Source organism: Larimichthys crocea, chromosome III (genome assembly GCF_000972845.2).
Source record: "Larimichthys crocea isolate SSNF chromosome III, L_crocea_2.0, whole genome shotgun sequence".
Taxonomy (NCBI): domain Eukaryota; kingdom Metazoa; phylum Chordata; class Actinopteri; family Sciaenidae; genus Larimichthys; species Larimichthys crocea.
This window is the reverse complement of record NC_040013.1, coordinates 35,613,629-35,628,098: the sequence shown is the minus strand read 5'-3', so window position 1 is coordinate 35,628,098 and position 14,470 is coordinate 35,613,629. Positions and strand designations below refer to the sequence as shown.

The following is a 14,470-nucleotide window of genomic DNA, read 5'->3' as shown; positions in this document are numbered from 1 at the left end:
CACAGCAGAAATAAACATGTTTACAGCCTGGTACAAAAAATGGTTGACTGACACAACTAGTGTGTTGAGCACCAAGGGTTCATTTAGTCTTCCTTAGGTCCACCGACAATCCACGTTTTTGCCAGTTCTTGGACTAGCCGGGAGGCGGCAGAGGCAGGAAAGCCAACATGGTGATGGCCAGAACCACCACACTACTTCAGAAACCTATTGGTCATGACATGGATACAACATACTATGTATGGTTATAGCTTAAAAGCTCCATCAAAATCCCCATTCACTGATGTAATAATAATAACAATAATAATAATGATAATTAAAAAATATATAAAGATACATGTTCACCATTTACTCCCCCCTCCGTACACCAGGAATTGCCATGTAGATATGCATATAACTGTTATGGTAAAGCATACTTGAAAAACATTGTAGATTTTGCTTTTAGTATATTCTAGGTACCACCAACACATTATAATCACAAGAAAGACCGCAAATTTGCTCATTCACCCAGTCTCCACAGCAGACTGTAGCCATAGAAACATTTTTCACTGACACTGTAAAATGTATAATTAAAAGCTGACGTTCTTACATTCTGTATTTGAATGGGTTCATTTTTTATACATTATACTGCCTGCTTCAACAGCTTTTTATGCATTGATTACCATAAAGATGCTATGTTTACTAAAGTATCTATGTAGAACAGATAAAAATGTGTTGTAGTACAAGCATGGGGCAAAAATACTGTACTTTCATATATAAAAGCATAAATGATGCCACTTATAATATAGATTATTGTAAGTAGCTTCTTTATATTGGTACATGCTGTAATTGTTGCTGCTTGGCAAAACATGCAATGTAATTGTAATAGCTCTGTGTGAGCAATTTATAGTTAATAAAGACAAAAGGCAAAAAAGATCTGTTCCTTCAGGAGTTTAATGTGTCTGTGATCAATAAACAAGTTTCATTTGATAAAAACATGCAAGTTAATAAAATGATTTCATGTCAGTAGAACATAATGTAGTTAATAAAAAGAGGCAAAGTTTTGGACTTTGTAATACTGTGCTTCTCTCCTTCTCCTTGTATATTACAGTTATTGCTTCACTGTACATTTTCACTGATACACTCCACTGAGAAAAGTTTTTTCAGATTATGGATTCAAAATCAGTCAGATGCAATTCATGATTTTAATCAGTTACAATCACAGAACAGTACAAAATGTAAATCATTTTTATGGAATCCCAAAGAATAACGTTAAATGTCAAAACTAAATAAGATTCATTTTGAGGTATTAGAGCAGATACTGTAAACAAAGTAAGTGTGCCACAATCAATAAATAAAAGTGGTTAATGGATGTTTTTTCTGATCTGATGAGATTGTCAGCAGATGCCCAAAAGTTTTCTGTACTCCTGTTTGATACAGCTGTATATGGCATGGTAGAAGCGCCTGTCTGACGCCATGAGGTCGGTGACAATCTCAGTGTGGTCAACTCTTGGCAGCAGGTAGAGCGACACCTTTATGGACAGCGAGGTGAGGAGCTCAGAGAGCTTTGTGGAAGATGCAACAGGAACGATAATGTCACTGGTCCCATGGAGCAAAGCAAATGTAGGCACTCTGGCACAAAGAGAAGTAGATGGATAAACTGTTAATACCAGATGCAATAGATTTCATGAACATCATTGTTGTTGAATGTTTGTCTCACCTGCTCAGCTTGTCCTGGCTGAATTCCCTCAGTATCTGTGTTGGTGAGTAGTACGGGAAGTTTTCCACTCCATTCATGGCTTTGTGCATGGTGGAGACATACTCAACTCCTCGCTTCTGCTCGTGCTCATAATGGTCCATGATGTTGTATACACCACTCAGACCTGTCCCAGAGACCAACAAAATACTGGCAAACTATTTTTTGAAAATATGAACAAGGCAAATGTTTAAAGTCTGATTCTTTGTGTAAAAAAAAATGTATCACTTCCCTCAGGTCAACAACACAGAAACACAAAAGTTGAGCTTAAAGCATAGTTGCCACTGTGACTAAAACTTGGTGATCCTTACCAATAACTCCTCTTATGGCCATTGTAATGTCTCTCTGCCTGCTGGCCTCTATGAAAAGATTCTCTCTTGCATCAATAAGAAACAGTGTGGTCAGTGCACACAAGTGTGCACCTGCTGAATGGCCAATTAAGACTATGTTGTCCTATAAAAGACAGAAAGACAAGACAACAATACAGGGTGAATGATTTAAAACATATATCTCAGTGTGAATATCTTAAAGCAAAAGTAAACAAGTTCATTTATAATTACAATAGATTAGGATCACCACTGTGAAACTGTTTTAACATCCTGATTTTCCTTTAGTATTAGTCATTTCTAAGATAAATACTGATGTTATTAGCCTCTTTAATTTAGAATCATCGTGCAGAATAACTAAAAGATGTTGCTTCTGAACCAGCCTGTTCTCATTCACAATTTATAATAATCCTCTGTAAAGTGATACTAATCCTACTTTAGTGAGACATTCTCATGATGTTACAGAAATCGAGCTGGAGCCTGAGTATGAAGGAAATCACAGCCAGCAGGAAAAACAGGTAATTGATAATGTTTATGAACACTTAAGTGGTAGATACAACCTGGCACAGGTAAAACTATTTCCTCAATGAACTACAAATACTGGAAGAAACCAGCAGGGATTAAGGATGGATGACGGGAGCTTAGACGGTTTTCTGCATGGAAATTCGGTAAATGGGAATGAATTGAGGAAAATTTCCTTTGTTTTATGATTTCTTCTTTTAGGGGTTTGTAACAAACATGCCATTTTAATAGTTTCCTTAATTTTCTAAAGAAGATTTTTATTACTTTGTCAAAGTTGAACTTCGGTCCGCTCTCTTGGGCCCAAACCAAGCAGTCAGCAATATCTTGGACCATCCCTAAAACGTTCCCCTGGCAATCAGATGAAACCAGCAGTCAGGTCACATACCACAGTAACATTTATAATTACATTTCTTATCTGAAGTTTGGGTACATTTTTCATATTCCAGTGCATCATGCTCTCCATGTATGCACTATAAATCTTCAATCAGAGCGCCAACGGCTCTTACCTTTGGATACGTGCAGTAGTCAGGACAAATTACAGTTGCATGTAGTTCTTCAGCCATCTGCCTGGCCAGCAAACAGTAAATGGATCTTTCCCCAGAGCCCCATGCTCCTCCGTAGATAAAAACCACCAGCGGTGTAGGCACGTCTTTAGACCCACCTGTGTTTGGAGGGTGGTACAAGTCCAACTTGTTGCCTCGGCGACCAAATGTGATGCCCTTTGCGGTATGAGAGAGACAGAACTGTGAACTTGATGCAATTCTTGGTGTTGCATTGCAAATTTTCCTCGTCAAGTGTGAAAGAAAGACAAAGAGACAAACATAACAATGTGATTATTTCATTTCAAACACACACAGACACATTGATAAAATAAAATAACCATGTTTTGTTTCCTGCTTAGACTTAACACACCTTTTCATAATGCTTATGGTTTTCAGCATCCTTGTACCACGACTTCCACTGAAAGTAAAGTCGCCCATATTGCAGATATTTGACAGTTTCCAGCACAGCTCTGGACAAACAGTATATTCGCCTAATGGAGAAACCAAACATGACGCATGGGATTAATAACTGACTCTTGTTAATGAGTAAAAAAAAACACAGTATTTTACAAGTTACCTTGGTTTTAAAGCTTCTATGTACTTCTTATATCCAGGCTTGTTGGGCCAGCCGTAAAGCCACTGAGCAGCTAGAGAGATAGAGTATGGGAGTCCCACCAACATTACACCCGCTGCCACAGGAAGTGACAAGTGACATTTTAAACAAGCCCTTCAAAATAAAATAAAAACACACATTAAAACATTACTATTTCAAAAGTAACTCATCGCTAATTGTTTTTCAAAATGCTGTACTTACATCTTGATGATTCAGTCTGCCTGTCTTACCTACAAAAAACACAAGATTCAGGAAACTTCAGTAGTTATATTGTTATCAGGCACACAACAGGTAAAACATAAAATCATTATACATCCGTAACAAGGTGTATGCTGTGATTTTCTGATGTTTCTTTCGAATAAGGCGTACTTTGTAACGAGTTTCAGCTGTAACTACACTTTATTCATGTTTAGCTGCAAAAGACCTGTAAACCTTTAGAGAAAACTGCAGAGCAGTCTGGACCAAAATCCATTTCTATTAATTTAATTATGAATAATTAAATGAGTTATTTCACCTGTGAGCCTCATTATTACTCACGTACTAACATTTGTAACTGCTTGATTTGTAATTACAGACACCTGTTGCCCTCAACTGGACTATGAATGACTTTTGACTAGGGTTGAAAAATTCTGTGAATTTTCAAAGTTGGAAACTTTCCATGGGAATTAACAGGAATAAACAAGAATAAACCAGGAATTTACAAAATTGAGGGTCGGCCCATAACAGGAAACCTAAATATAGTTATGGAAAATAGATTTTAGCATAATCTTGACTAAAACAACTAGACTTCACGCAAGTACACTTGATTATCTGTGCTACTCCTCAATCAATCACATGCACACAGCACACTGCTTACTGCAGGGCTATTGAGGCAGCGCCCCCTACATGCACTGTGCACTCCTCCATCACATGCACAGAGCCCAGAGCACAAGACTACTGAAGCCACACATTTGAGCCTGTGAACGACATAAAGTGAAGTAAGTTTTGATGATATTATGGGGTAAATATATTTGATGTATGGTATTAATGTTTAACTTGCAAGTAGCACATGAAAATATATTCATACAGTAGACAGTGCCACTGAGGAAAAGACAGAAGGCAGAGCTGGAGGTAGCAGAGATGAAGATGCTGAGGTTCCACCAAGATGGATAGGATCAGGAATGAGTACATCAGAGGGACAGCACATGTTAGAGGTTTTGGAGATAAAGTCAGAGAGGCCAGACTGAGATGGTTCAGACATGTCCAGAGGAGAGATAGTGAATATATTGGTAGAAGGATGTTGAGTTTTGAACTGCCAGAGGAGGTTTATGGATGCAGTGAAAGAGGATATGAAGGTAGTTGGTGTGAGAGAAGAGGACGCAGAAGACAGGGTTAGATGGAGGCAACTGATTCGCTGTGGCGACCCCTGAAGGGAAGAAGAAGAAGACAGTAGCTGATAGGTTAGATGCTCAATAAGCTATAGCTTATATATCTCTCTCTATATATGTGTGTGTGTGTGTGTGTATGTATACCCCCAATTACTATATTATCCCTAATTTCCAGTTAATTCCCATAAATCTCCATAATTCCCATGAAAAGTTTACGATTTGGATTATTTCTATAATTCCCCATCTTACCTTCCAATGGAAAGTTTCTGGAAATTTTCCACCCCCTTTGCTAGTTAGTTACAAGTTTGTCAAAGTGTGACCTGGACAGTGGTACCCAGTTTTCTTAACACGTGTACCAGGGCGTCCTCTAGTGGGATGTCTATGTAAACAACATCAGGAGGCAGAGACCGGCTCTTCATCAGTGTTTTCTCTCTTCTGACACATAAATCACACAACCCTTTGACAAAGGCTGCCATCGTTAACTGCATCATTCACTAATATCAGCTGGCAACGAGCCTACCAGAGCAAACATACCACAGAAAACATGTTCACTTGCTTTTCACAGACTTGGCTTTGAGCTAAGTTAGCAGCTAGCCAGCTAGCAGCTAAGTTTTCCTAACGTTGACTAAATGTTTCATGGCTTGCTTCAGAAAACATACCCAGATATAATCATAGACGGCTGTTGATGTTGAAGCCCATACCCGGGATGGTGTGGTGTGTTATAAAGGTCGTTGTGTCACCTGACCGTCCTCCAAACACACCGGTGTCGGCCTCACACGTACAAAGATGAACGCGGCTAAGCGCTAAGCTAAGAGAGAAATCCTCCTCAACTTCTGTTTTCGGCAAACACTGGAAAGCTTTCAGTGTTGAGCAGACGTGTAAATCTGACCAGGTTAGGTGTAGCTGTTAGCATATAGTTGATCATTCACTTATAAATATCACCCTATTTATTCATTCATTTTTGTACAAGCCGAGGTGTCCACATAAATAGAGATTTTTAATATAGCGTTGCTTCTGTATTAGCAGGAAACGATGAATTTATATCTTGTGTTTGTCAACATCTCTGCTCTAATATCCCGGAAATACACGCTAAACAATCAGCCCCTTTAAACAGCAGAAAATCAGGTTTGTCAGGTTTATAGGTGGTAATATTATATTTATTTTCACTTTATTAACATTGGAAACGCTCATCTTTCACAGCATATGAACTGTAACATGTAGTAATTTTTTTAAACAATTTTCTTTATTTGTATTTATTTTATTCTATTGTATTTTTTATTTAGTTATGTGACTATTATTTTATTACTTTTCTTATCTTATCTGTTTAATTTGAAGTGACCTTGGTTGTCCTGAAAGGCGCTTGAAATATAATGTATTATTGCTATTTATTTCAAATAAATAAATAGGAGATCCAAAAACAGCCAGTTTATTTATTTATTTATTTATTTATTACTTTTATTTAGAGGCTTATTTTGGAGCTTTCAGCCACACTGCACATTGTCTTTCTCAGCCTCAGCCTTTTTTCAAATTTTGTTTATTGAATATTACATTTCATTCTGATTCAAACTTGAATTAAAAACTGAAGGAAAAGAAAGAAAATAAACACTTGAAGACACAAAGAAAAACAAAAGAAAAGACAGAAAACATACACAGAAAACAAACATTTCTCTAAAATTAGGAAGGGACAGGGTTGAAAAGTTTTAGGCAGTGAAGTCTAGTCTCTGTATGTTTCCACACACAGTTGTGGTGAATTATTTACCACTTAAACTTTTTGTTTTAGCAAGGACTGAAACAGGAAACGATCTTGGGATTTTCCATCTAGTGTCATGTCATAGTCTATTTATCAGCAGGCACTCCAAAGTTCACAAGGACATGGTCTCATGGTCTTCAGGTTCAGTTATGTATCCTTATTTCCACATACTGAGTCTCCAGTGTTTCACAATGACACTCACATATTTAAGCATTGCTAGTTTTCTATTCTAATAAATGGCCATTTAAGTTTAGACAGCTCTACAGCAAATAGTGCTACTGCAATGTGAACCAACATTAGCCACTGATAAACTCTATAAAAGATACCTCTAAGTTATTTTGTTAGGTATATCTCTGTTTTTTCAGATACTAAGTTGGTATGTGCTCTACTTTGTCTTCCAGCTGCCTGTCTTAGCCCTTTTACAGATTACAAACATGTTTTATTTTATGGACAAACTAATGAATCAAGTCACGATGCTCTTTGCAATAAAAATATGTTATACTTACATCCCTGTAGAAATACACACTGTTAAGCTGTTAATCACAATTTCCTGTTACTGTTGCCTAGTAATATATTTTTACCATTGGTACAGCTGATTTGTCACTACTATCAGTGTATTTGTTGTGTTTTATCAAATGTTCACGATTGCTTCCAATAAAAATTTCAAAAAGGAAACTGCTGCCTTTATCTTTTACTGTAAAGTGTGTTTAGTTTGATACATAACAACATTAACAAATCTATCAGATGAAATAAACTTAAAATAGAGAATCTATTCAGATTATTTTGTCTTATTTAAAAGGCCAAAACAGAAGAGAGCAATACTGTAATCCAACTGACAATCGGTAACACAATTAGTAACATTTAACTGCTACCGATAGAAAGACAGCACTGCCAGTGTATGCCCAGTAGAGGGAGGAAGAATTCTGTCAATTGCTTTTTGAATTTTAGTTTCATTGATTTATCTTTCTTGTCTGCCATTATTTTGCCAGATGGTATCTACCCTAAACAGATGTGAATATAAAACAGTTTACACTGAAGCACACACTAGACTGCACCTCAAAGTCAGTAATATCTTTAACAACCTTTCCAGTGCAAGTTAACTATAATACATCCCAGTTATATTGCTGGGCTACTACCTGCATGTATCTGCAAGATTATCCTCATACTGCATGACTTGGATAAAAACAGTGGCTGCTGTTTTATGAACAATAGTCTAAAGTCATGTAAGTATTTGTGATGTGTAGAGAATTGGTTGAAATACAGAAAACTGCTCATCTGTTCCTTTAAAGGAACTGTACAATTGATGTACTATTGATTTGTCTACTTACCCATCATAGATGTCAAATCATCACACCTCTGTGCTTTGTTAATGCCCACCGTGCATGCAATTCTCTGAAATTGCCATTCTCTGTAAATTCACAGAGGGTAGTGCAGTCCTGGACAGGGGTTTCATTGGCCGTTGACCATGGAAAACCTTGGATTCAACACTGCAGATTCATTGAAAGCAGAGCAGCGTACGAGCTCTGACCAGCCTGAGGGTTATTGTTATGTTTGGACCCACATAGCGTAGCCTGTAGCAGTGAGTGGGTGTGTGGTTGTTCTTCCATCTGCCACGATGTGGGGAGGCCCAGGTGCTTTTTCAGAAGCCACAGTGGAAAGGCGGCCGTTGAGTGAGTGCAAAGTCAGGCATTCAGCTGGCAGTACAAGCGAAGTCAGCCCGTTTTAAATGCTGTGGTAAGAATTGACAACATTTTCCCGTGCCTGTTTAAGAATTATATTATCCTTGAGGGAATTCGTGTATGTATAGTGGTATTAAGATAATAACAATTGACATACCCAAGCCTGTACGGTGTGTAGGCGTAGGGAAGGCATGTGTTAGGATATTCTTTGTGGAAAATGGTTTAAATATCATTTCATCTTGTAGCAAAATGGGAAACAATAAGGATATGTAGATTGTAAAACAACCATAGTCAGCATCTGCCTTTGGCCTCTTTTAAAGGAGAGTGAATAAATGCTGAAAATCAGTGACAAGATGTCACAATTACTATCTCTTTTGCTTTCTGAGCCTTACAGATCAAATCAGATCTTGGTGATTCCTCGGATGCTGCAAGGAAGTGTGTCCTTCAACTGGAAAGCACAGCCTGAGGCAATCGTGGCAGCATAAAACTGTCCTACTGACATCCTGGAGCAGGATGCTGAATTACAACCAACTACTGTGATGCTGCTTTGCTCTGTAGAGCATACCAGCAGTGTGTTTCTCTCACTTGACGAAAAGCCAGGTTTTTGTCACGTAGTTCTCTTAGATAATCACGGATGCATGCTGATTGCACGTAATTGCGATACAACCATCATCATCATGACGTGAACAAGGCTTCATGATGTTATCTTCTTTAGAATACCACAATACACTTTGTCTGGTATTTCAGGAGAAATCTGAAGTACTTACGGAACATTTAAACACTCAAGATACAAGGTTGTTTTTTTTTTCTAATAGTTGTCGCTGTAACAAGGTGTGAACAACTGGTGACAAAGGTGAGGTGACAAATCCCGCTCTCAATCAGAGGAGTGCACAAATATAACTGGAAAGGCTGGTGGTACTGGTTGTCCCTTTGAAATCAGATCGGTTACATACATAGTTCTTGGACAACTGAGCTTTTGTAGTCCGCTGCTATTCAAAACTTGGAATTAAAAGCCTAAAAGTGAAGTTCAGTCACCTCTCATTCCCTATAAGAAATGAAACAGAAATTCATATCTGATATCTACAGTAATTTCTGTGAATTTTAACTTGGCCAATCAAAGTAAACACTGGTGAAGGCATGCAGTGTCATATCTAGTTTCATTTGAACCATTTCCCCCTTTTGCTGAAAATGATGTTATGAGTACAGTATCTCTCAGGATGTCGTTTGTCCATGACTTCCGATGAGTCATTGTGGGTGTTTCACTTCAAACAGTAGATACATACTTTGTGTGTACAAAGTCTTTTACCTAAAAAGAAAAAAAAACAGAGGGAGTGCCAAAGGGATTTCTAAGAGATGAGTCATACAATATCTAAATTGCACTGCAAAATATACACCTTTTTTTTCCCCTAAGGTCCTAAATTATGAAATTATATCTGTACATAAAGATGGAAGTATGCAATGAATGATATTTTAGATCAACTTTGTGAAAACCTTCAAGTGTTTGGACATGTACTGATGTCTACCTATGTATTTATCTTCAACACGTCTCTTCCGTTTGAACGTGTTTGCTGATATAAATGTGTATACACTGGCCTGTTTACCTCCCCCACTGTGACCCAGTCCCCCGAGCCCCTAACTGATGCATGGCGTTGAGCCAGGACCCAAACTTACTGCTTCTGTGTTTGCTCCCCCTGCTTACCCTTCCATCCCCTGTGCTGCACAACCCCATTTCAGTCGGAGTCACAGAGGAATTCTCCCCTCGTTGGGCTCAGGACCTCAGGACACAGAGCCATCTTTTCAAGGGGACTTTACACACACACCAGGGCCAGAAAGAACTTCCCTTTGACAGGGGGGAACCATGGAAACTGGCACTGACCACAAGACCCAGTTTCTAGGTATCCCTGTGCCCGGAATCACACCCGAGTCCCGCAGACGCCAAAGGACGTGAAGATAGAGGTGTTGGCGTTCATAGGGCAATGCGTTTTTTCAGGGGCCCCTAGGATTGATTGGAGAGCAACAGAGCAACCATTCTTGTCAGATGCACCGGATGAATGCTAACAAGCCTGTGAGGATGCTCAAGAGTGCATTCTTTAAAGTGAAAGAGTGGAGAGGCTTGCATAAGATAAGGAAGTTGATGGAGAAACTGACTAAGCAAATAAATCATAAGAAGGTGTGTGTGCGTGAACAGGTTGAAGGGGTTCAGAGGTACCTCACTGTAACAGTTTCTTCTTTATATAGTTCAAGCTCAGAGAGCAAGGAGTCGAGTTTCAGTGCGTCATGTCTCTTTCCAGCACTAACTGAGTCAACAGAAGGTAAGAGCTTCCCTCCACTGCGCAGCCCTCAAAAAACACTTGAATATTTAAAACTTAACAGACTGATCACCTTTTTCCAGTTCCATCAGTGAGAGTAAAAAAAACTAAAATGATGCACACATGCAAACAGCCATGCACATTACGGCTGTGCTACATGCCATAATTATGTGAAAACATCCCTTCTCTGCACAGCCTCAACTAAATACGTTATCAGTAAGGATGACATCTTAACACGGCAGTTGACTGACTCTTTTAGGGGAAAAAAACACTCATCAGAGAACCACCATCAGCGTGATGTGATGGTCCGCTTCCCTTGAATGCATTTCTTTGACTTCGGTTGCTGTGAATTCTCCTTCACAGAAAATTTCTGAACAGCTTAAATCAAAAGGTGAACACACTGTAACGTATATAACGCTTATAAATAGACCGACACCCTGACAGTTCAGCCGTGTCTGTTACATGTCCACGGCTGTGCTCCTTTCTCAAACTGCAGCATGTCTCACAGCTGCATTACATTGTGTTCTTTTGAGTCTTATGCGGATGAACTGGTGCTTTCACCTCTTCCACGTGAACCTTTTCTCTGCGTTCAATGACTAAGACCATGACATGTTCACTGCTCGGGTTTTAGATCACATTTGCTTTTACTGGAAATATCTTAGCGTGTGGTTGGTGTTATATTTGGTCAGTTATTTGCAAGAATGATTTCAAATATATCAACAAAGAAGCTTAGTGCTAAAGCTGCTAATAGGTTAAACTATGCAACTGCGGGCCCCAAAAGCTCTAAGCTTATACCATGCATCAACAGGTCTTTTTAATAGAAATTATGTTTGAGAATATAGATCACTAAAGCCAAATATCTGACATGTTAAGGTGGGTCCCTCTTTATCATCATGTGGTCCTGTCTTGAAGAAGTTCCCAATGTCAAAATCTAGTTTTATGTTGCACATTTCAGAGTTAGCATTTGTATTTGCATTGTATAGAATGTAGGATGAAGAAATTATGATGAAGATTAAATGGGCACGGCTTATTTTTGCCTCAGGTCTCTTAGCAGGTTAATCCAGTAATACTTACAGTAAGAAGACTCTGGGCGCTTTAGGCTGACATTTACACCAGCTGCAAAAGACGTGCATATTACGATGAAGATAGAGATTCAAGCTTGCTTAAATGTGACTGAGATTGTCTTTGTCTGTGTCCTTGCCCCATGAAAAACTGGTTACTTGTCCAGTACATGCTGTGGTTGGCTCCAGCCCCCTACTGTATGTCCTTGAGTCCAAGAAACCTCACCAGTGATTCGGGGGCGATTTTTTGTTTTTGTTCAAAGGTAAAGTTACGCACACATACTCACACACACTGGCTTTAAAAGTAATATGGGATAGCCACAGCCTGGTATTTTTTAATTCAGCACCTTTTGTTTGCTTTTCAGCTCTTTGCGTGCAGTGTCCACAGCTAAGACTTAAGACATTCTTTCCACAGCTTGTAGTGGTATCAAATCCTGCAGAGCTGGAATACATAAATACTCTTTTTCAAATTGAGGTAACCTAAATGTATTTTATAGATTTTTACACAAAAAGGTCAGTGTATAACTCCAATGTAAATACTGGTGTTATATTCACCAAACTATTCTGGCTTGGCCTTCGAACTGCCTCATACAAAATTATTTCAAACTGGACTCTTCGTTTGTCCAGCAACCAGATTCCATAAAAAACCCCATGGGAACAAAAACCTTGGTGTACAGGGGGGGAGCGAGTTAATGACTCCAGCACTGTTCTCTTTGATCTACATCGTCATGGAGCGCCAACTGTAAAGGCTAACAATGAGAGACAGCGCCGACACATCAGAGACTGAGCTCTGCCTGAGGCATGCTGACATTTAAGTGCATGAAATTCCCCCAGTGCAGAGAGGAAGCCTCAGTTTGTCTCAACATCAATGTTTCACACTAATGAAAAAAATAGCTAATCAAAAAATCTCCTAGTGAAGACTAAAACAGTGAAACCAAATGAAAGTCCAACATGTCATGCATATTTCATCGCTTGGCTCTTTGACACAACCAGAAAACATTTGACGGCCCACTTTCAGCTCACTTCAATATCGAGGCATTGACAATGTAAAATTTCCACAGTCCACTTTAATATCTAGTCTGTTTGCACAATTAAAGGCAATGAATTTACATGCTCGAGTCCCACTTTTTTTTTTACTTTCTTAGCACAAAGTACAGCACTACGGCAATGTCATTACTTTTGCAGGCATTTAGTCATAAACCAAAGTATTAAACACATTTTTGACATGATGATGTTGATTTCTTGGTAATCCATCTAATAGTTTCAGGATCAAAGTGGTGGACCAACTCACAGACGGACGTTGCATCATTAGGTTTCTTTTAACCTGATCTGAGATAAACTTGGTGAACTTGCAAAATCCAAAAAGAAACAGGCAGAGATTGTGAATAAAAAAACAGAACAGGGACAATATGCTAGCACAATACACAATCTGGCCAAGGACTAGTCTCTGCGGGCAGTAATATAAACTGAACGGGTTGATGAGGGACAGGTTTGGCTTGATGTGGGAATGTGGAAGCAGGTGTGTTAGTGGGTGTGGAGATCTGGGGCCTCATGTACAAAGCATGCGTACGCACAAAAAAGGGGCGCCTTCAAGATACTGAGATAAATCGTAATATTCTTGCTTCCAATCATTAATGACAAATTTAAAAAATGACATTTTAAAAAAACAGACTAATGTGCAAAAGCCTTAATCATTGAACTGTGTAAGTTTGTGTACAATGATGCGCAGTGCTGACTCAATCCCCTTATATCACCCAAAGAGACAGAAATCCTCTTATAACAGTCCTCATAACAGATACAGATCTGATATCTTTACAACACAAAGAGTCTGATTTGGTGTGTACAACACATACAAATGTGTATCTTTAAAGAAAAATGATGGAATATCACTTTGGAGTGAGATTAATACCCAACCAAATCCTACATAAGAATATTGCACAACCTTTAAAACAGGTAACTATTTAATCTGGCAAGTAAACTCTAGAAGGAAAACATTCACCCAAGGCCAAACATAGCTGTTTATCATGATGCATTTTCGTAATCTTCAGCCACGTCACACCTAACACAGTACACAGTGTTCTTCCTCTAGAACTTTTGTGTAGTGATATTTAAAAACTGTTATGGACAGCTTAGCACCTGACTGACTGTACCGTTCAGGGTGTTACGAGAATGGTGTGTAGCATGTACTGAGAAAAACAGGACAAAAATATTTGTTCTTATCTTGTTGGTAAACAAGAAATGTGGATCCTCAGGCTAGAAAAGTGAACAGATTCTTCAGAAAATGACTAATGTCCACAGCAGCTTATAGAACCAAGCTACTTTCATGATAGTTGGTGTGTCAAGACTTGACTGAAATGATACCAAAAGTTTCAACAAGATTTTTCCATGACCTAACCAAGCATGTCACTGATGATGACCTCTCTTTCTGCTTCTCTGAGGAAGATGACCAAAAGACCAAACAATGAAGGAAAGAAGCCAGGAAACTTGACTTAAAGCTTTGTCCTGTTGCCTGGTTATTTGAGGACTCTACATTAAAATAATAAACAGAAAAATAATAACAAACTGTCTC

General features: G+C 38.6%; 1 protein-coding gene across 2 annotated transcripts; it reads right to left on the bottom strand.

Moving 5' to 3' along the window:
* Window positions 1-912: 912 nt before the first annotated feature.
* On the bottom strand, window positions 913-5,914 carry si:dkey-193c22.1 (probable isoprenylcysteine alpha-carbonyl methylesterase ICME). Of its 2 annotated transcripts, none has more exons than XM_010735951.3 (9): window positions 5,762-5,914; window positions 3,937-3,965; window positions 3,700-3,849; window positions 3,493-3,613; window positions 3,087-3,299; window positions 2,845-2,928; window positions 2,044-2,185; window positions 1,697-1,859; window positions 913-1,608 (listed from the first exon to the last, which is right to left on the bottom strand). In XM_010735951.3, coding segments are annotated over exons 2-9 (1,110 nt in total). In that variant the 5' UTR covers window positions 3,939-3,965; window positions 5,762-5,914; the 3' UTR covers window positions 913-1,373. The 2 variants fall into 2 exon arrangements, with proteins under 2 accessions (XP_010734253.1, XP_010734254.1); XM_010735952.3 differs by having other exon boundaries at window positions 5,804-5,912.
* Window positions 5,915-14,470: the final 8,556 nt, after the last annotated feature.